This window comes from Gekko japonicus, unplaced genomic scaffold (assembly GCF_001447785.1).
Source record: "Gekko japonicus isolate JY-2015 unplaced genomic scaffold, Gekko_japonicus_V1.1 scaffold946, whole genome shotgun sequence".
Lineage (NCBI taxonomy): Eukaryota > Metazoa > Chordata > Lepidosauria > Squamata > Gekkonidae > Gekko > Gekko japonicus.
Window position 1 is genome coordinate 157,861 of NW_015162506.1, and position 21,866 is coordinate 179,726.

Sequence of the window (21,866 nt, forward strand, 5' to 3'; positions counted from 1 at the left end):
CCCACACACCTTCCAAATCCTTTACCTTTTGCTGCAAAACCACAAGACAGATTGCGATTTCCACACGCTGCTCCTGCGCAACACGCCTCCTGTATTCTCTGCATACTTTTTTTCCTAGGAAGAAAGGCTGTTTCTTTAACAGACCACTAACTGAGGCTATCGAACTTTGATCAGATTGTGAGAAGCCAAGAGTCACTGGGAAAGACGATCATGCTAGGAAAAGTTGAAGGCAGCAGGAAAAGAGGAAGACCCAGCGTGAGATGGATTTGACCCAGTCAAGGAAGCCACGGCCCTGGAAGGACAGGATTGCCAATTGGAAACAATGGGAGAGACTTGAAGGCCTATTGGAAATAATGGGAGCCAGGAATGCCAATTGACTTGCATGGGCTCCATTGAAATACATTACAGCTCAAGAAGAGTTGCAAGAAAATGTGGCATGGAATTTCCATTAAGGTCGCTGGTCCCAAATACACTGAACGTGGACATGGACCCCATCCACTGTGGGGTCTGTCATTGTAGCCTCTAGGGAGAGTCCAGGCTTGATTCGATCTAAAACCCACTTAGTTGTCTTTTTGACAGCCCACAGTATCCATAAAACTGCCCTCCCACACCACATGTCAAGTGCGTACACAGGTATAATCTTACTGAACAGTTTTCTAAAGAATAATGTGAGTGTGTCAAGCTAGTCAGTTACAGTGATTTTCTCATGCTACTTAACGTGCAGGTAAAAGCATACTCGGCAAAACACAGGCACACACTTGCATTTATTTATTTATTTCAACTTCTAGCCTCGCCTAGTGTGCAGAAAAACCTGGCACCAGCCCTGGCGACAACACCTTGAAGTGAAAATTTACCGATACTGGAACAAGGTTATGGCCTGGTAAGAGCAGCCAATCAAAATTTTTTATAAAGTGGGCCCTGTAGAGTTGTTAGAGATCGCTGTAAGGAAATCCAAGGCAGGACAACATGCAGTGTTTGATGAGTTCTAATTCAGTACTTTCACCTTTGAAGTTTTCTTTCCAGAACAAATTTTGCTCCTCGCTATTTTTGCACACTAGGCAAGGAAACCTTCTGGCGCCCCCCCCCCCCATTTCTGGCACCCCCCTTCTTGCACCCCTGAAGCCACCTGGATCCGTCCCTCCCTCCCAGGCCAGAAAGACCATGAATGCCCTCTTGGCTGCTAGTGAAGTTTCAGGACCCCCGTGGCATGGTGGGAAAGCCCACCGGTGGGAGGGGACCAGATGCCGCCTCAGGAGTTCGCCTCGGGATTCTCCAGCTGGGATAGACAACTTAAAAACTGATAAATCACTAGGCCCTAGGCCCAGATTGCATACATCTGAGAGTTCTGAAAGAACTCAAATGTGAACTTGTGGATCTCCTGACAAGAATATGTAATCTTTCCTTAAAATCTGCCTCCATTTCTGAGGATTGGAAGGTAGCTAACATCACTCCCATCTTTAAGATCCGGGAAATTACAGGCCAGTCAGTCTGACGTCGATACTGGGTAAATTGGTAGAAACCATTATTAAGGAAAGAATTAGTAGGCACATAGATGAACAAAACCTATTGAAGCAGACTCAGCATGGGTTCTGTAAGGGAAGATCTTGTCTCACTAACCTGTTAGTGTTCTTTGAGGGGGTGAACAAACATGTGGACAAGGGGGATCCAATAGATATTGTTTACCTTGACTTCCAGAAAGCTTTTGATAAAGTTCCTCATCAAAGGCTCCGAAGTAAGGTAAAAAATCATGGGATAAAAGGATAAAAGGACAAGTCCTTTTGTGGATCAAAAACTGGCTAATTAATAGAAAACAGAGAGTGAGTATAAATGGGCAATTTTCTCAGTGGAGGGTGGTAAGCAGTTGGGTACTGCAAGGATCAGTACTTGGTCCACTGCTTTTTAACTTGTTCATTAATGATTTGGAGTTGGGAGTAAGCAGTGAAGTGGCTAAATTTGCGGATGATACGAAGTTGTTCAGGGTGGTGAAAACCAGTGAGGATTGTGAGGCACTCCAAAGGGATCTGTCAAAGTTGGGCGAGTGGGCGTCAACATGGCAAATGGGGTTCAATGTGGCCAAGTGCAAGGTGATGCACATTGGAGCCAAAAATCCTAAATATAAATACACATTGATGGGGTCTGAACTGGCAGAGACAGATCAAGAGAGAGATCTTGGAGTTGTAGTAGATAACTCACTGAAAATGTCGAGACAGTGTGTGACTGCAATAAAGAAGGCCAATGCTATGCTGGGGATTATTAGGAAGGGTATTGTAAACAGATCAGCCAATATCATAATGCCGCTATATAAATCAATGGTGCGACCTCATCTGGAATACTGTGTGCAATTCTGGTCACCACACCTTAAAAAGGATATTATAGCTTTGGAAAAAGTGCAGAAAAGAGCAACTCGAATGATAAAAGGGTTGGAACACTTTCCCTATGAGGAAAGGTTAAAGCGCTTAGGGCTCTTTAGCTTGGAGAAAAGACGACTGAGGGGTGACATGATCGAGGTTTATAAGATTATGCATGGGAAAGAGCAGGTAAAGAAAGAGGTACTTTTCTCCCTTTCTCACAATACAAGAACCCGTGGGCACTCCATGAAATTGCTGAGCGGTCGGGTTAGAACGGATAAAAGGAAGTACTTCTTCACCCAAAGAGTGATTAACACTTGGAATTCACTGCCACAGGAAGTGGTGGCAGCTACAAGCATGGACGGCTTCAAAAGGGAATTAGATAAGCATATGGAGCAGAGGTCCATCAGTGGCTATTAGCCACAAGGTATAGATAGGGACTCTGGGGCAAGTGATGCTCTGTCATCTTGGTGCTTGGGGGGGGGTCAACAGTGGGAGGGCTTCTAATGTCCTGGCCCCACTGGTGGACCTCCTGATGGCACTGGTATTTCTGGCCACTGTGTGACACAGAGTGTTGGACTGGATGGGCCTTTGGCCTGATCCAACATTGGCGTCTCTTATGTTCTTATGTTCTTATGAAACTACTTCGCTCTGGGGCTGTCATTCCACTCTGTGGTCTCTCATTCCAGTCACAAAACACTCCTGCTACCCCCAGGGCCTGTCATTCCACTCTGTGGTCTCTCATTCCAATCCCTGAACACTCCTGCTTCACTCTGGGGCTGTCATTCCACTCCGTGGTCTCTCATTCCAGTCCTTGAACACTCCTGCTACACCCTGGAGCTGTCATTCCACACTGTGGTCTCTCATTCCAGTCCCAGAACACTCCTGCTACACTGCGGAGCTGTCATTCCACTCTGTGGTCTCTCATTCCAGTCCCTGAACACACCTGCTCCACCCTGGGGCTTTCATTCCACCCCGAGACCTGTCATTCCAGTCTCTGTACACTCTTGCTACACCCTGGGTCTGTCATTCCAGTCTGTGGTCTCTCATTCCAGTCACAAAACACTCCTGCTACCCCCAGGGCCTGTCATTCCACTCCGTGATCTCTCATTCCAGTCCCAGAACACTCCTGCTACCCCCAGGGGCTGTCATTCCACTCCGTGGTCTCTCATTCAAGTCCCTGAACACTCCTGCTACACCCTGGAGCTTTCATTCCACTCCGTGGTCTCTCATCCTAGTCCCAGAACACTCCTGCTACACCCTGAGGCTGTCATTATACTCTGTGGTCTCTCATCCCAGTCCCTGAACACTCCTGCTATACCCTGGGGCTGTCATTCCACTCCGTGGTCTCTCATTCCAGTCCTTGAACACTCCTGCTACACCTTGGAGCTGTCATTCCACTCCATGGTCTCTCATTCCAGTCACAGAACACTCCTGCTACACCCTGGGGCTGTCATTCCACTCTGTGGTCTCTCATTCGAGTCACAGAACACTCCTGCTACACCCTGGGGTGGCTGAGTAGCCATAGGAAACAGAAGAAGAGGAGGAGGAGGAGATTGGATTTATACCCCGTCCTTCACTCAGAATCTCAGAGCGGCTTACAAACTCCTTTCCCTTCCCACAACAGACACCCCGTGAGGTAGGCAGGGCTGAGAGAGCTCTGAGAGAACTGCCCTTGAGAGAACAGCTCTGACAGAACTATGGCTTGCCCAAGGTCATCCAGCAGCTGCAAGTGGAGGTGTGGGGAATCAAACCCGGTTCTCCCAGATTAGAGTCCGCGCACTTATCCACTACACCAAACTGGATTCAGAAATAAAATAAGGTTCGACATTTTGAAAATGGAGATTAACACTGTTTTTTCCTCATGCAATGAACTTTACTTGAAATATTTCAGATTATAAATGGAATGGTTATGTATCATTTTCGTTAAATTTGCAATAAAATTAAAAAAACAGACTTCAAACATGATTACACCAGTCCTTTTAAAAGTCTTTCCATCATACGAAAAAGTCTCATTACTTGGCTTCACGATCCATTCATTTTAACCTAAAAACATTTTTTCAGACATTCTGTATTACAAAACAGAAAATATGATACAGTGAATGAAAAAAGTCCAAATGCTGGCATCACCTTTTTTTGTTTCCACATCAATACATAAAAATGGACAACACCGTTAAATATTTCATTATTAACAGTTAGAAATATTAACACTAAAAATCATGTATAAATTAGGAAATAATGTACAAACTATTTTCCAAAGCGCTCTTTCAAATACAGTATATACACAACATTCAAGAAATTCTTAATGTAAGACATTTCCAACTGATGCAATGCGGCTGTTTTTGCCTTATTAAAAACGCTTGTGGTCTTTCGGAATTAATTTTCGGCACTGCTAAAAAAACACACACATGAAAAACAAATGTCAAAGCTGGTAAAGAGCAATACAGGGCACAGTTTTTCTTCCTTTAAAAAAAAACAAAGAATAACCAAACATTTTTAGCTATCTGTGAACTTCAGTGTAACGATGGCTGCATTTCTTCTAATGCTTTAAAGGTGCCATCCATAGAAATTCTCCAGCAAGTTCACGGGATCCGCTCTCCCAATGTACATTGGCGGCCCTATGCTAGAGATAGCTAAAATCAGGCAATCGTCTCCGCCAGGACAGCTCTGCAAGAGCACAGCTACTAAAAAATTCTTGTGCCACTGCTGGACAGGAAATAAGATTGCCACGGGTCTTACAGCTACTCCCGCCAGACAGCTGCCAATCATTCTACAGCAGCTGGGCTACACAATCTCCTGAGACAGGCAGGGCCTGAAGATCTCCCAGAATTCCAGCTGATCTCCAGAGATCAGTCCCCCTGGAGAAAATGGCTGCCTTGGAGGGTGGACTCTATAGTATTTTACTCCACTGAACTCCCTCCCTTCCTACACCCTTAGGCTCCATCCCCAAATCTACAGGAATTTCCCAACCCAGAACCGGCAACCCTAGGTATAACCAAGCAGGCACAACCGAGTGGGTCAGAAGCCACCAGCCCAGAGTTGGGGATAGGGGCGGGTCTCTAATTCTGCTGAATTGCATGAAAGTTTTAGAAACTGCTGAACTACTGACCTTCCACAGCCTGCAGCTCAGCGTCTTAACCACTTGAGCCACCGCAGCTCCTTTTAAATTATCACATTATTAAGGCCTATTTGTACATCTGGATGTTGAGTTCAATTATGTAATAACACTTTAATAGTTTGTCATCATCATAGGCAGTGCCATAATAACTGGACAAAATGAGCAATATTAAATGCATATTTATGTATTTTTTAAATCCTGCTTTTCCTCTAATAAACTGTACATCAGGGCTGTCAAACATAAGGCCTGGGGGCCGAAACTGGCCCGTCCAGGGCTCTTATGCGGCCCACAAGCCACTGATGCAAGGGAGGGAGTACTGGGAGGGAGTGGGCGGAGCCACTCCATTGTGGCTTCAGCACGGCAGAACAACCTCGTCTGCAGCAGTCAAGCATCATGGGAGCATCTGCCCAGTGCTGCACTGCTGCCTCTTCAGCCCTCCCATGTGGGTTTTCCTCTGCACCCCCCTCCCAGCCCACGGGGCCTTGCAGTGAGGATACACCGATTCAGAGCTTACCAGCTGCTGCCCTTTATACAGTTTATATCTCCGGTACCCAGCATTACATTTTATGGCAAGCATGGACCGGCCCGACAAATGGACATTTATGTCAGATCCGGCCCTCATAACAAATGCGTGTGACACCTTTGGTCTAAACAGATTTATACCTTTTAAAACCCATAGATTTCAGTGGACTTAAAAGGATGTAACTCACCTCAGGATTGCTCTGATAAAACCCCTACTCCTGAACTTATACATACTGCTAATTTTGCCTCTGTTGTTCCCACAGACAGATGGAATTTTATAGTGGGATTCTCTTTTTTTTTTAAAGAAGTTGGCATCTTGGCAACCAGACATCTGGACAAAAATACCACAAAAATATCCCATAAAGTGTAAAATATTCTACATTCTCCCACTCCGATACATTAAGCACAGTCGGCTTGTAGAAACAGGTTCCTGGATGCCATCTACTGTACTAAGTGTGCAAGAGCTCCTTGTGCAACAGACAGTTTGTGGCATTCAGTAGAGCACACACAAATCGCACGCATCGTTCGTCAAGTGCAGCCCACGGCCCCGTTCACCTCCATGCACAGCATCCTGCACATGGGCATCGGCTGTCCAAACAATCCTCCCGTTTGTACTGATTATTTAATGTCTTGGCAAGTCTGGTTGTTTTTAATCTCTTTTAATCACAGGCAATCTTAAGAATCTTGCCAACGGTTAAATGTATTTATATGCAACAAAATGAAGCACAAAGTTATTTATTTGTAATCGGGAAGATGGAATGTGTATACTTTTGGAGTCAGGTGGCGTATGACAGAGAGGGAAGATGGAAAGAAGAAGAGGAGGAGGAAGAGGAGGAGATTGGATTTATACCCCACCCTTTAGTACCCAAAGGAGTCTCAGAGCGGCTTGCAATCCCTTTCACTTCCCCTCCCCACAACAGACACCCTGTGAGGTAGGTGGGGCTGAGAGAGAGCCTCGAGAGAACAGCTCTGAAAGAACTCGTGACTGACCCAAGGTCACACCAGCAGCTGCATGTGGAGGAGTGGGGAATCGAACCCAGTTCTCCCAGATTAGAGCCCGCACTCCTAACCACTACACCAAAGGTAGGTGAGTACTCACCGCGCCAGAAAGACCAAGAGAAATGCACCAAAGTGGCATTTATATTGACTATGATGGAGAATTTTGAACACCACGAGCTCTGGATTTCTCTGCTTTCTCTCAAGACTTATTTCAGGCCTGGCATCGGCATACTCCACAGCGGGGCAGCTGCCAGGGTCCATTTGGGGAGGGCTCTCTGCCGCTGCCCTACCACCCAGCAGCACCATCAGGAAAAGGGCACGCCTGTGGCTGGGAGAGCGTGTGGCAGGAAAGCTTGCCAGTCGAGTGAGCGGGCAGGGAAGGACATAGGGGGAAAGCAGTTGTGGAAGGGCACGCAGGCAAGTGGGTGAGGCCAGGGGAGCTATGGTGGGCAGGGGAGCTGTGGTGGGCAGGGAAGGGGGCTCAAGCACTCTCTCCACCCAGGGCCCCCCACAAAACCTGGACCCAGCCCCCGGTCACAGCCACTCTTCTGTTAAGAGCAGATCCAATCACTGCCATACAAGACTGTGGTTGTACACTGACATACTCCGGAATGGTCAGCAGGGGTGGAAGCCCCCCCCCCCAATTAATTGCACTGCATTGTTCTACATAATTTATTTATCTAATTGCTTCATTTATATCCCACCTTTTCTCCCCAATGGGAATCAGAAGAAGAGGAGGAGGAGATTGGATTTATACCCCGCCCTTCACTTGGAGTCTCGGAGTGGCTTACAAACTCCTTTCCCTTCCTCTTCCCACAACAGACACCCTGTGAGGTAGGTGGGGCTGAGAGAGCTCTGGCAGAAAATGCTCTTTTTCAAGAACAGCTCTTGTCAGAACTACGGCTTGCCCAAGGTCATCCAGCAGCTGCAAGCAGAGGAGTGGGGAATCAAACTCGGTTCTCCCAGATTAGAGTCTGCGTTCCTAACCACTTCACCATAGCTGGTTACTTGCAAACACAACCAGACCACAGGGTTGCCAACCTCCAGGTGGCAACTGGAGATCTCCCGCTATTACAAGTGATCTCCAGAGAGTCACAATCAGTTACCCTGAGAAAAATGGCTGTGTTGGAAGTTGGACTGTATGGCATTATACCCTGCAGGAGTCCCTCCCCAAGCCCCACCCTCTCCAGGTTTCAACTCCAAAATCTCCAGGTATTTCCCAACCCAGAGCTGGCAACCTGAACCACAGCTTTGCGGGGGCTCAGGAGAGGTCTTTCCTATCACCTCACTGCTTTTGCTGGAGATGCCAGGGATGAACTTGGGACCTTCTGCGTGCCAGTTTGGTGTGGTGGTTAAGTGTGCAGACTCTAATCTGAGAGAACCGGGTTTGATTCCCCCACTCCTCCACTTGCACCTGCTGCAGGCCCGTAGCTACAGTGGGGCACCTCAGGGCTAGCCCCCCCCCCCCGCCTTGCTGGCAAGGCCCCCCGCCCCCCCCCGACTTGCTGGCAAGGCCCCCAGACTTCCCATCTAGCCCAGAGAGTCACGCCCTTCTCTCCTGGATTAAACGGATTAGCCAGTGACCCCTAAGAAATTTAAATGCCCCCTGACTTTAAAAAATCCTGGCTATGGGCCTGAGCTGCTGGTGTGACCTTAGGCCAGTCACAAGTTATTTCAGAGCTGTTATCTCAAGAGCTCTCTCAGCCCCACCTACCTCACAGGGTGTCTGCTGTGGGGTGGGGTGGGGTGGGAGACTGTAAGCCGCTCTGAGACTCTGAGTGAAGGCGGGGTATAAATCCAATCTCCTCCTCTCTCTCTTCTTTTTCCAAGCAGATGCTCTGCCACTAAGAGAGCCAGTTTGGTGTAGTGGTTAAGTGCGCGGACTCTAATCTGGAAGAACCGGGTTTAATTCCCCACTCCTCCACTTGCACCTGCTGGATGACCTTGGGCAAGCCATAAGTCTGCACCAGCTGTTCTTGAAAAAGAGCCGTTTGTGTCAGAGTTTTCTCAGCCCCACCTACCTCACAGGGTGTCTGTTGTGGGGAGGGGAAGGGAAAGGAGTTTGTAAGCCACTCTGAGACTCCAAGTGAAGGGCGGGGTATAGGTCCAATCTCCTCTTCTTCTCTTCTAAGCCACACCCCTCCTCCTCCTGTTTTCCATTTTATCCTCACAACAACCCTGTGAGGAAAGTTAGGCTGAGTGTGCAACTGGCCCGAGGTCGCTCAGCAAGCTTCCATGGCAGAGTGGAGATTCGAAACTGGGTCTCTCAGATCCTAGTCCAACCTTCTAACCACTGCACCACGCTGGCTCTCGGCGTAAGCCACCTCTGGAGACCCTTTTGGGTTAAAATACAGGGTAGAAATCAAATAGTCAATTAATCAAACCAACCGATGCCCGATGTGCGCAGTACAGAATATAAATCCCAAACAAACAAGCAAACAACCTCCGAGATTATCCTATTCTCGGTGTGGCCCCATTAAAACCTGTGGGGTTTCAGAGGCAAGCGACTACGAAATGCAGCTCAATGCATCCGGGCCGATGTTTCGCACTCGCCACTGATGCTTGAACAACTGAAGATGCCACTGTTGCTCATGTCTGTTGTATTGCAGAATATTGTAGCCTTTTTCCCCCAAAAAGGGGCAGGAGGCCTGGCACATCACGCTGATGACCTCTAAAGCTACTAAAAAACATCAAATCGGGGGGGGAGGGAGCCTCTGCATTGTATCAACGTACGATACTATACACAGCACCAAAAATATATCAAACCAGTAAAGCGTTGCCTTGTTACCAGAAGTGGACTGCTTCATATCCAGCATGAAATGAATACTAGTTTTCACATACAGATGGTCCTTTGTGCTAAGGGGTAACCAACATATTACGAGGAACCAAAAACTGTCCGTACATCCAAAGTTCAAAAGACGGACATCAATATTGGGACAAATCCAACACAGGTGGGGTGGGGGGTTTTCTTGCCTTTTATTGCTGATAGTTTCCATATTGGCCCTGTTAAACGATGACGGGAAAGGAGATGTTAGGGAAAAAATCAGTGCAATAATTCCTGCAGATATTCAGAGTACCATGACAAATCAAACACAGGCTGCTTGTAGACCAGGGTTAATAGTCCAGGTTTTCCCCAAAGGATCTTAAGAACTGGTTTGGCAAAGGAGCGGAGAATTATTTCTTGGCTAGAGCTCCTGTTTCAGGGACTCTGGCAAACTTCATTTCCCAGGCTTCCACAGGAAGGGGAAATAAATATGCTACATGGGTTTAATTCTATAGTACTGTGATCCCTTATAAAGACAGATTCAGGTGGGGTAGCCATGTTGGTCTGAAGCAACAGAACAAAGTCTGGATCCAGTGGCACCTTTAAGACCAACACAGTTTAATTCTGGAAATAAGCTTTCATGTATCTAAAGAAATGTGCATGCACACCAAAGCTTATACCCAGAATTAAACTTTGTTGGTCTTAAAGGTGCCCCCGGACTCAGATTTTGTTCTGTGATCCCCCTATGTGGTGTTTTGCAGATGTGTTCCATTGTGTTCACTTGCTCCTTTCCCCACACATCTCACCCCACAAACAAACAGCCAATCTACTCATTCTTCTTTCCAGGGGTCATTTCGTAGAAAAAGAGCTGCAGGTCCTCATTAGCATACCTAATAAGCTATTAGCATAATAGCTCGTTAGCATATGCCACGCCCCCTGACATCACTGGCAGTGATGTCAGAAGGGGAAGCAAAAGGGGGGAGGCATATTCAAAAGCCTCCCCTTCCCCAGCACTTTAAACCCCTTCTCTCTTCGCTCCCCCCCCCTTGGCAGGTCGGCGCTCTCTCCCCCTTGCCAGGTCGGCTGGGGAAGGGGAGCCAAGGCGGGCGGGGGGGGGGAGAGAGAAGAGAGAAGGGGTTTAAAGTTTAAACCCCTTCTCTCTGGAGTCATGCCGCAGCAGCGGTGCGATATTTCCATTGTATTCTATGGAGCCATGGAATACAATGGAGAGCAGCGGCACGACTCTAGACTGAAGGAGCTGGGGGGCGGGGCTTGCTGCCAGCGGGGCTGCTGGAGCGGCGCTCCGGTGCGCTCCGGCTCCAAACGACCCCTGCCTCTTTCCTTTAGAACAGTCTTGGAGTTGTCTAGAAAGAGCCCCCATTTGGAAACAACTGCCTCCTTCACAGGAAGGTGCTTGCCTTGAGATCTCCTGACATTCTGAGGAACATCCCAGTGTTTTTATGATTGGACCCAGACCTCATGGCACCCATCTTGTAATCATTCCCACCCCCCTCCACGGCAGCCATTTTGTTACGGTGCCCATTCTCAGAATTCCAAAAGTGCCCACAGGCTCAAAAAGGTTTGGGATCACTGCTGTAGTATATAGACTCCTATAAAGGCAGGGTCAGCTAAACGTCTGGACTAAAGCTGAAGCTGCGGCCACACACACCAAAGAATCCACTTTCAGTGCGCTTTCCAAGTGGTGTTTGCCAGTTCACACAGTAAAATCTAGTTGGAAAGTGCACTGAAAGTGGATTATTTAGTGTGTGTGGCCGTAGCCCCGGCTACCTTTCCATTATGGAGCGGAAACCTCATCCCGAATTTTTATAAGACTGCAAAAAATCTTTTTCCACTGGCCCATTCCATGAAGACCTTTTTTGGCATAGGGATGCCACTAAGCTGCACACTACATACTTCTCAGTAACCACATGAATGCACATGAAGCTGCATTACACTGCATCACACCATTGGTTCAACATGGTCAGTATCAGCTGACAGTGGCTATCCAGGTTTTCAGGTGGAGGTCTTTCACATCACCTACTACCTGATCCTTAACGGGAGATGCTGGAGACTGAACCTCCTGTAAGGGATGCTCTGCCACAAGGGATGCCAGCCTAGAGGTGGCACCAGGAGATCTCCCGCTATTACAATTGATCTCCAGACGACCAAGATCAGTTCCCCTGGAGAAAATGTCAGCTTCAGAGGGTGGACTCTGGGATTATACCCTGCTGAGGCCCCTCCCCTCCCCAAACCCCGCCCTCTTCAGGCTTCACCTCCAAAATCTCCAGGTATTTCCCAGCCCAGAGCTGGCAACCTATCTACCACTGAGCCGTAGCCCCTCCTGATGGCCGCCTAGGCTGGTCAAGTCCCCCCGGGGGGAGGGGAAACCCCCACCTCAGAGGCCCGTTCCCTGCCGCTGGCGGATCAGGCCCCGGGGGGAACCCCACCCCGACGTGCACATCACCCGGCAGTGACGCGACCACACCGGGCACGCTGGGGGCAGGGCCACGGTCATCCGAGGGAAAACTCTATGGTTTTCCCTCGGATGGTCGTGGCCCCGCCCCCAGCGTGCCCGGCGTGGTCACGTCACTTCTGAGTGATGTGGATGCAGCGCGCGTGCTCTCCAGCCGCCAGCCGGGAGTCCCCCGCTGCAGTGAAAATCAGACCTGGCAACCCTATGGCCGCCTGCCTAATTTACCTGTTCATAGCCATAAGGCCTCTGTTGCTGTGCAGCTGGTCCCGTCTGCGATGCTCTGTAACTTCCATATTGCTGCCCCTGGCCCTGTTGGTAGCTGGAATATTGTGATGAGGCTCCTTGGGTGGGGCCTGTGAAGATAACAGGAAAAGCCCTTGACAACAGTTCGAGAGACAGAGCTTTTAGGATTACTGTGAATGCTCCTATCATCAGAGTTCCTGTCTGCCTAGCAGGTAATAGGTGATCAGGGGCTTATCTAAAGGAGCTCGATGGCTCTTAACAGCACAGAACCTCTCATTCTTCAGGCACTGAAATGTTACACTCAACAGTTTCAAAGAAGGTCAGAGAGACATAAAAGAAACAACTTTTAATTTGCCCTCACACGGAAATGGAGAGCAAATAGTTTTTAGCTAAGAACTGATTGAAAGAAAAGCATGGGGGTGGGGGGGGAAATGTGTTTTTGGGAACTTGATACAGGATTAGTGGCTATACTGCCTGCTGTAGGCCTCTGCTTCAACCATGCACTGGCTGTATATTTGCAAATGAAAAGGTATTAAAAAGGCACTATATATACCAGAAACTTTTAGGCCCCTTTCAGACAGCCATTGGCCCCGGTAACACGGCAAAGTTACCGTGGGAGAGGCATGGATGGTGGGTGGATTATCCGGGCACGATCACACCCCAACATCTGGGAAGTGGAGCACACCTGTGGCTTACCGCCGAAAATGCGCATTAAAAAAGTAGTACCTCCAAAGTACTAGTAAACGTTTGCCACGGGCTGCCTCCAGACTCCCGTGGTGTGATCGCGCCGGCGTGCGGCATTCCCCTTCGGTCCCTTGTTTACCTCCTGGCGCCGAGGGAAGGACCCGTGGTGTGCTGCCAGCACGTCTGATCGCGTAATCGTGGATCAAACTGCGCCGGGGCAATTAGCCACGCCTCCCCCCGCGATATCCGGCCCGTGTGACTGGGGCCTTTGTAATCCATTTTGGTAGCCGATTGCTAACGGTGTTTTTTGTGTCATTTCAGACGCAACCATTTTAGCAACCGGCTGGTAATGGATTTTATTTACTTTTTCATACAAAGCTGCTTGTGTCCGGTTAGCAATGTGCGGTTGAGCCGTTCTTGAGGTAAACTGCTCTCTTCTGCTTTCACCTCTTCTTTGCGCTTCTGAATCGCTGCAGTGTGCTGTTTTGAAATGTCTGCAGCGCTTCCAATAGTGCCACACTTTCCCCCAACGTTTTTCGCAGTGCGATCTTCCTTGAACTTTTTTTTGAACATTCTAAGTTGAGCACTACAGCGCTAGACCAATATAGTATTTCAGTGCTACAGCAGCAACACCGAGGTGCCTTGGGACCTCGGCGATACATTGAGATTGTGGCTGTTGCTACATGGATACAGGAAGAGAGAAGTAGCTCATTGGGCAATAGGTGCTCAGGGCATCAGTGATTGGTTTTACAGAAGTTGTTAATAACAGCCACAATCTCAAATGTATCTCAATGGTGCCGCTGTAGCACTGAAGTGCTACACTGGTCTAGTGCTATAGTGCTCAACTTGAAACGTTCAAAACACAAGTTTGAAGAAGATCGTGCGGAGTGAGGGGGAGAGCATGGCACTGTTTCAAATGGCCAGATTGCTTCAGAGAAGGCTCATTAACAGAATGAAATTCACTGTATGAAACCTCTGTCCCTGTATCGCTTCACTTGGAACCGGGCCAACAACGAATAACATCTGGTTTAGAACAGTAATGTGAAAGGGGGCCTTACAGTCCTTGCTTATTAATAAAAATCCTACATCAAGGAAACAGACCATGTAAAAAGGCCACTTCTAGAAGTTCATAACCCTTTGGGAAGTGAAGAGAGCCAGCATCTCTTTGTGTATCAATATATGTAAGTAAACCATATGACTGCTTCTGGTATTCTATAGATGTGCAATCACATTGACTGTAGTTATTAGCCTTGTTACAACCAGAAGTGATTACAAAAATGAGACAGGAGGAGTTTAATATCTGTCATGGTCAATGTTCCCTCTAAGCTGTGGAGTCTTGTGAGCAAAAATTCTACTTTGTGAGCTGCTGGCATTAATGTTGTGAGCAAGAGATTTGGCTACTACATAAATCAGTTTGCTCTGGAGCCATCCTTCCTGAGCTAAGACAAAAATGTGTGAGCCGGAGGCTAAAAAACTGTGAGCTAGCTCACACTAACTCAGCTTAGAGGGAACACTGGTCATGGTACACACAGCATAAGGTCTTTCCCCCCCTGTCCATTCAGTACAGAGGGGGATTCTGGGGGAGGAAGAAGCTTTGTAAAAGTTCCAGGCGGAATTAATTATTATTTGCTAATCCTTCTGGTAGCACCTTTCCTGTGACTGAAAGACATATGTGCCAGAACAGAAATGCAAGCATTTAAAATAGAACTGACTCTTTATAATTACGGTATGCCATTCTCAACTCACACAGCTCTAAGACACCTTCAGTAATTGTTTTCTCAGTAGCAGTACATAACTACATCTATGCAATGTAAATAAATAAATAAACTTTGGGTATGTGGATACCTAGCAGGTTCCCTTGGCTATGGAGATATAGTCAGCAGACGTCCTATAACCCAAGGGCAGGGAACTTTTTAGGTCAGAGTGTGAACATCCCCAACATGGGGAGATGCTGGTGTGCTAGGAAACAAAGGGTGGTGAGATGAAGACCATACAGTAAAACCTTTGCTATCCAGGACTGAATAGAAAATGTGGTTAATCAAATGTCCTGGGTACTAGAACGTTTCTGTTTTTTTCATGCAAAATAAAAAAAAAATTAAAGCATTTCCCAGTCGTTTTGCTTGTCTCAGAATGGGATGCAAGTCTCATCCGATCTGTATTCTACACCTTAACACTTGTCAACGACTCTAGGCCAAACCTGCAGATCACTTAGACTCTGGCTTTCTCCTCTTACACGGAGAAGTTTCCAAGTTATCATTAACACAATATGTTTCCTTTTCTTTCCCCCTTTCTTGATGGTGTACTGCTAGCCATTTTGTGTCAGGGTGCCCAGAGAGAAGGAGTTGCCAAGCGCCCTGGGTCCTCCTCCTGTCCTTCCCTTTAGAGTGGTCTGAGGAGGGTGGAGTTATCTTAATCCACAAATAGGGTTGCCAGCCTCCAGGTTGAACCTGGAGATCTCCCGGAATCACAACCAACCTCTAGACAACAGAGATGAGTTCCCCTTTTAAAAAATGGCTGCTTTGGAGAGTGGACTGTATGGCATTTGATCCCAATGAGGTTCCTCCCTTCCCCAAACCCCACCCTTTCTGGGCTTCACCCCCCCCCCAAATCTCCAGGTGTTTCCCAATTTGGAACTGGCAACTGTACCCGCAAGCCATGCTCGTAGATCATTTTAGGCTGGCTAGGCTGCTGCCTAGGCACAGTGCCTTCAAAAGTCCAGTCTCCTCTGTTGTCCTTACTAGGAGATTCAACACCGAGCAAGGCGGCAGATCGACAGCAGTGAATTCTGGGCCTTCCGCTCCTTTAGGGTGCAGATGCCATGGGTATCTTGCCCGGTGACCTGAATGTGTGGCTCCTCTTGGGCTGGCTCTGCTACTGCCCAGCTGTTGGAATATGCAAGGTCTATTGTGCATTGATACAGAATATAAGAACATCCTGCAGGGGGCAGCGGAGGGGACAACTAGTTAGCACAGGAGATTAGGGACTTCCTACTATTTTCAAATAGTCTCCTTCGTGTCTCCTGATTGGCTCAATGCACCTGCTAAGCCTCTGTTCGTTACTGACTTCTCTTTCTCTCTCCTGTTTCTTACAAAGCTTGCTCCCTTCTTACTAAACAGATTTTATCCTTTAAACAGCTTGTGCTCCATTTTACTGCATATCTAAACTATGCCAACACCAACTACTACTGCTGCGCTCCACTAATGCTGGGCTCACAGCTGCCCTCTCTACAAGCAGTGGTGCCTTCAAAAGACCGGGCTCATTGCTTTGCCCTTGCCGGAAGTTTCAGCACCGATTGAATCAGCAGCAGTGAGCCACTCAGACAGGGGATCTCTTGTCTGCCTGTCCACAGCAACTGGTCGAAAATTCGCAGATAAGCCTTCTGCCCACACGCATATTGCAAGCTGCAAGAGGCAATGGTTAACTGAGTTGTCTGGATAAGAAAGCGTCGGATTACGCAGCTTTTACTGTACTTAGCCAGACACACTGCATAAATTGTAGCTAAATATAAAGTAAAGGTAAAGGTTCCCTTGCTCGAAAGCCAGTCGAGTCCGACTCTAGGGTTGCGGTGCTCATCTCCGTTTCAAAGCCGAAGAGCCAGCGCTGTCCGAAGACGTTTCCGTGGTCATGTGGCCGGCATGACGAAACACCAAGGTGCACGGAACGCTGTTACCTTCCCACCGAAGTGGTACCTATTTATCTACTTGCCATTTCTTGCTTTCGAACTGCTAGGTTGGCAGGAGCTGGAACTAGAGATGGGAGCTCACTCCGTCATGTGGCACACCCGGGTCTCGAACTGCTGAACTACTGACCTTCCACAGCCTGCAGTTCAGCGTCTTAACCACTTGAGCCACCACAGCTAAATATAATTTGGCACAAGATCAAGTGACAAGAGTGAGAATGCTTTAAAAATATCAGTATGAAACATCAGCAATGTTGCTTTCCGTGCACATCCATGGGAATGTGGCTGCAAGGGATGGGGTAATCCTTGCATCCTGTCTAGTCCTCAAAGATGCTTTGTCAGCAGTAGAGTTCTCAGTCCCCAGGTCCCGTCAGGGGTCCCCCCACTTCCAGTGCCCTGGATCCACTGCCAGCCAGCTGGCTCCTGGGGGAAACCCCGCCCCCAAACAGGGACGTCACCGCACAACTTCCCCGATGCAATGACGTCGCCCGGAAATGACATCATCACGTCACTGACGTTGGGGGAGACACTCTAGTTTCTGGACAAACTCTATGGCTCTGAAGTCAAAAAAATCATAGAGGTTTGCCCAAAAACTAGAGTGTCACCCCCTGACGTTGGCAACACGATGACATCACTTCTGGGTGACATCGTTGTGCCATGCGTGCTTTCCATGCGCAGCAGAGCATCCAAGAGGGGACCCGGGAGCCCCCCCCTCCCCCTGCTAGGCAGGTAGGACCCGGCAAGCCTAGTGAGCAGGCTCCTAGTGGGGTATGAGGGCATCTATGGGAGAGTTTCTGCTCAAACTTTCATTCTCAAAAGTGCCCTCGAGTCACTCCCAGCTTTGCAACCTCCCAAATGTCCTATCGTTAACAGGTCTTGAAAACTGAGGGCCGAGGCTTCCTTGATGGAATCGGACCGTCTCATCTTGGGTCTTCCTCTTTTCCTCCTGCATGGTTGCCTTTTCCAGTGACTCTCGTCTTCTCATAATGTGACCAAAGTCCAGCAGCCTCAGCTGAGTCCTTCTGGGGAGAATTCAAGCTTGATTTGTCATTTTGGCAGTCCACAGAAGGACAGCAGTCCAAATTCTGATTTTAAACCACTGCTCCTCTGTAAGAGGAGCTGCGGTGGCTCACGTGGTTAAGACGCTGAACTGCAGGCTGTGGAAGGTCAGTAGTTCAGCAGTTCGAGACCCGGGTGCTGCAAGATGGGGTGAGCTCCCGTCTCTAGTTCCAGCTCCTGCCAACCTAGCAGTTTGAAAGCAAGAAATTGCAAGTAGATAAATAGGTACCACTTCGGTGGGAAGGGAACAGCATTCCGTGCGCCTTGGTGTTTAGTCATGCCGGCCACATGACCACGGAAACGTCTTCGGACAGCGCTGGCTCTTCGGCTTTGAAACGGAGATGAGCACCGCAACCCTAGCGTCGGATTCGACCGGCTTTCGAGCAAGGGAACCTTTACCTTTACTCTAGAAGAGGTTCCCCGCCTATTTTATTTATCTGTTTGGGAAATTGCTGTGCTGCCTCTCTAGGGAACTTGTCTGAGGAGGTCCTGATGGCTTCCACCTCGCCCTTCAACATACCCATGCCATGACCGGTGCCAGCTTGACTACCCCACCCCTCCACCGCTGGGGTCCAGTAAAGGAGCTGCTGTGCTCTGGCGTGCTCCTGCTTTGTGTGTGTGGTGGGGGTGGCTGTTGTGTCCGCGGTGGCCTTCCCCTGCTACAATCTCTGCCTCATCGACATTATCTTTATATATCCAGAGAACATGCCAAAAATAATGACTACATTCTTTTAGTTCTTTCAGCAGCTCCTTTTTAATGAACTGCAGGACATCATTATCTGGGTACAAGCTCATTTGCACGGACAAAGAACTGCTTTATTAGCATCAGTGACTGGATGGCAAAGGTATCTACTTTCCAAACTCACACAAAGATAGGGGACATGGGGTCGGAAGGACTGGATGTTTCTTTAAAATCCCTTTACAGCGGTGCTTTCAAGGAGTCCGATGTGTACGTTTGTCTTCCACTGCTTGGGTTCCACCAGTGGAAACGGCTGTGCCCCCAAGCACAAGACACATGGATGGATCCCACCTGCTACAATTAATATTCTGGGCTGGATGTGAATTTCCATCCAGCTATCTGTGGAAACTAGACTCCTCAAAGGGCTGAACTGGCATACTCAGTGCTGTGCCACTTGAATTTGCCTGTGCAAATCATCAGAAGAACAGGTACGCCTGCCCATTTGCGTATATTTTCCTTACAAGAGAGGGTCCGTAAGTCCACTGGAGCACACCCAATTGGATCAATCAACAGGCTGGCAGAGTGATCTATGAAGAAGAGTGGATTGGATCTGAAGGACCAACAGAAGGATTTTCTTCTGGTGCAAAGACCCTTCTGCCAGTAGAAAGAGCCTCTGGCACTAGAGGAGACCTTTGCCATTCATGGAATCGATCCAGGCCACCGATTTATATTGCACAAAAACTTCGAGGAACATAATCTTCGCTCTCTCCCTTTTCCCCCTACGATACTGAGATGCAAAAGAGAAGACTCTCTCATATGTTTGTTTTATAGGGGAAAGAATGCCGGCAGGTGCAGCCTGTTCTGGGTGGGGTGTGAAAAGCGATACCTGCTGAAATTCTGCCTTCTGCACACCTGTCAGAAACCCAAAGGGACCTGTCCCAGTTTGCATCTAGTCGCCCTCCCTCCCTCCCTCCCTCTCTTACAAAGTGCAATTTTTTAAAAAAAATAGTGGTGATGCTATCCCAGTGTGACCCTCTGGTATTGCCGGCCGCTTCAGGAATCCCTGCAGCTATTTAGTTAAACGATTAGTGTTAACTAATTAACAGTAAAGCATGTTCTGCCTGTGATATTACAACCGCTAGCATAAAAATACGCACACATCAGGACAACACAACAGCCTGACATTTTTGTTTAGGTTTGGAAGATCAGTTTATCAAAAGAATTGGGTGGGCTTAACTCATACATTGCTTATGGATTTTTAAGGTGGGTGAATCGTTATGTTTTCAAAGGGTAGGAACAGGAAGGGCAGAGAGGAAACACCAGGCTGAAGAAATGACAATCAAGCTGATACGCACTGCACAAATATGGCTCAGGGAAGCCTGTGGAACCACCTCGGGATTCCCCCCAAAAAACAAGAGAAAGGTTGAGAGAGAGCGAAAGACAGAGACCATGTATTTATGTGGCTCAGAGGTTAAGACGCTGAGCTGCAGACCGGAAGGTCAGGTAGAGAAAGAGGTACTTTTCTCCCTCTCATACAATACAAGAACTCGTGGGCACTCCATGAAATTGCTGAGCGGTCGGGTTAGAACGGATAAAAGGAAGTACTTCTTCACCCAAAGAGTGATTAACACTTGGAATTCACTGCCACAGGAAGTGGTGGTGGCTACAAGCATGGATGGCTTCAAAAGGGAATTAGATAAGCATATGGAGCAGAGGTCCATCAGTGGCTATTAGCCACAAGGTATAGATAGGGACTCTGGGGCAAGTGATGCTCTGTCATCTTGGTGCTTGGGGGGGGGGTCAACAGTGGGAGGGCTTCTAATGTCCTGGCCCCACTGGTGGACCTCCTGATGGCACTGGTATTTCTGGCCACTGTGGGATACAGAGTGTTGGACTGGATGGGCCTTTGGCCTGATCCAACATTGGCAAGGTACTGCTTCGGTGGGAAGGTAACAGCGTTCCATGCGCCTTGGTGTCTTGTCATGCCGGCCACATGACCATGGAGACATCTTCAGACAGCGCTGGCTCTTCTGCTTGGAAAGGGAGATGAGCACCGCCCCCTAGAGTCGGGTTCGACTGGCTTTCGAGCAAGGGAAACCTTTACCTTTACTCTGGTTCCAGCGAGGGATGCCAGCTCTGGGCTGGGAAACTCCAGGAGATTTGGGGGGTGGAGCCTTGTTAGGGCAGGGTTTGGAGGGACCTCAGCTAGGTATAATGTCATAGAATCCACCTTCCTAAGCAGCCATTCTCTCCAGGGTCTTTGCAGGGCTTTTTTTTGTAGAAAAAGCCCAGCAGGAACTCATTAGCATAATAGGCCACACCCTGACACCACAGCTCATTAGCATATTAGGTCGCAGCCCCCGGTTGCCAGAAGTGTGGTCATCCAGCCACGCCCACCTTTTGCTTGTTATTCTGTTTACCTTGTTTGTTGTCAAAACCCAGGGCCTTTTTTTGTAGCAGGGACTCCTTTGCATGTTAGGCCACACACCCCTAATGTAGCCAATCCTAATGAGTTTCTGCTGTTGGGTGTGGCCTATTATGCTAATGAGTTCCTGCTGGGTGTGGCCAACTCAGGAGCCAGCCGGAACTCCGTTCCTGTGCGTTCCTGCCCAAAGATAGCCCTGGGTCTTTGTATCCTGGAGATCGGTTGTAATTCTGGGAGGTCTCCAGATACCACCTAGAGGTTGGTAAGCCTAGGTACAGCTGTCCAGGGATCCTTTCAGTGGAAATGCCAGGGTTCCCATCTGGGAGTTTTGGCACGCAAAGCAATGGATCTACTAATGGGCCGAAAGCATATGAAGACTTCTTATTCCAGATCAGTCCACCCAGTTCAGTAAACTCTGAAAAGCAGGAACTCCCCAGAATCCCAGGTAGAGATTTTGGTTTTTTTTTGGGGGGGGGGATTTAACGGAAGGTGCCAGAGACTGAACTGTGGGCTTTCTGTGCGCAAAGCATCAAAAACCACTGAACCTTCCCAGTGCAGAATGCCATAATTATAGGCCGTCATGCCCTAGGTGGGGGATCCCTGCCCCCCAGGTCATGTTGCATGAGGCTCCTTCTAGCAGCAGCTGGAGAAAAATTATACAGAAACATAAGGCCTCATTTACTTATAGGAAATTCTTACCATGGAGTTCCTGGCAAATCTTAGAGGTACCAAGAAAGTGAAAAGGGGAGCTCTGGGAACTGCTGAAAACACTATGGTAAGAACTTTTGGTTCTACCTTAGAGTTTCTGGTGATTCTGGTGTGGCTATTAGCCACAAGGTATAGATAGGAACTCTGGGGCAAGTGATGCTCTGT

The 21,866-nt window shown here is 48.4% G+C and overlaps 1 protein-coding gene across 1 annotated transcript in view; it reads right to left on the reverse strand.

Annotated features, from left to right (window-relative positions):
* Positions 1 to 9,963: 9,963 nt before the first annotated feature.
* SS18L1 (synovial sarcoma translocation gene on chromosome 18-like 1) overlaps positions 9,964 to 21,866 on the reverse strand; it is a 58,489-nt gene continuing 46,586 nt past the window's right edge. The window contains exons 10-11 of the mRNA XM_015406140.1: positions 12,450 to 12,577; positions 9,964 to 9,990 (exon numbers count right to left, since the gene is read on the reverse strand). Of these exons, the coding sequence (XP_015261626.1) occupies positions 9,964 to 9,990; positions 12,450 to 12,577 (155 nt within the window). The remainder of the gene's footprint in view (positions 9,991 to 12,449; positions 12,578 to 21,866) is intronic.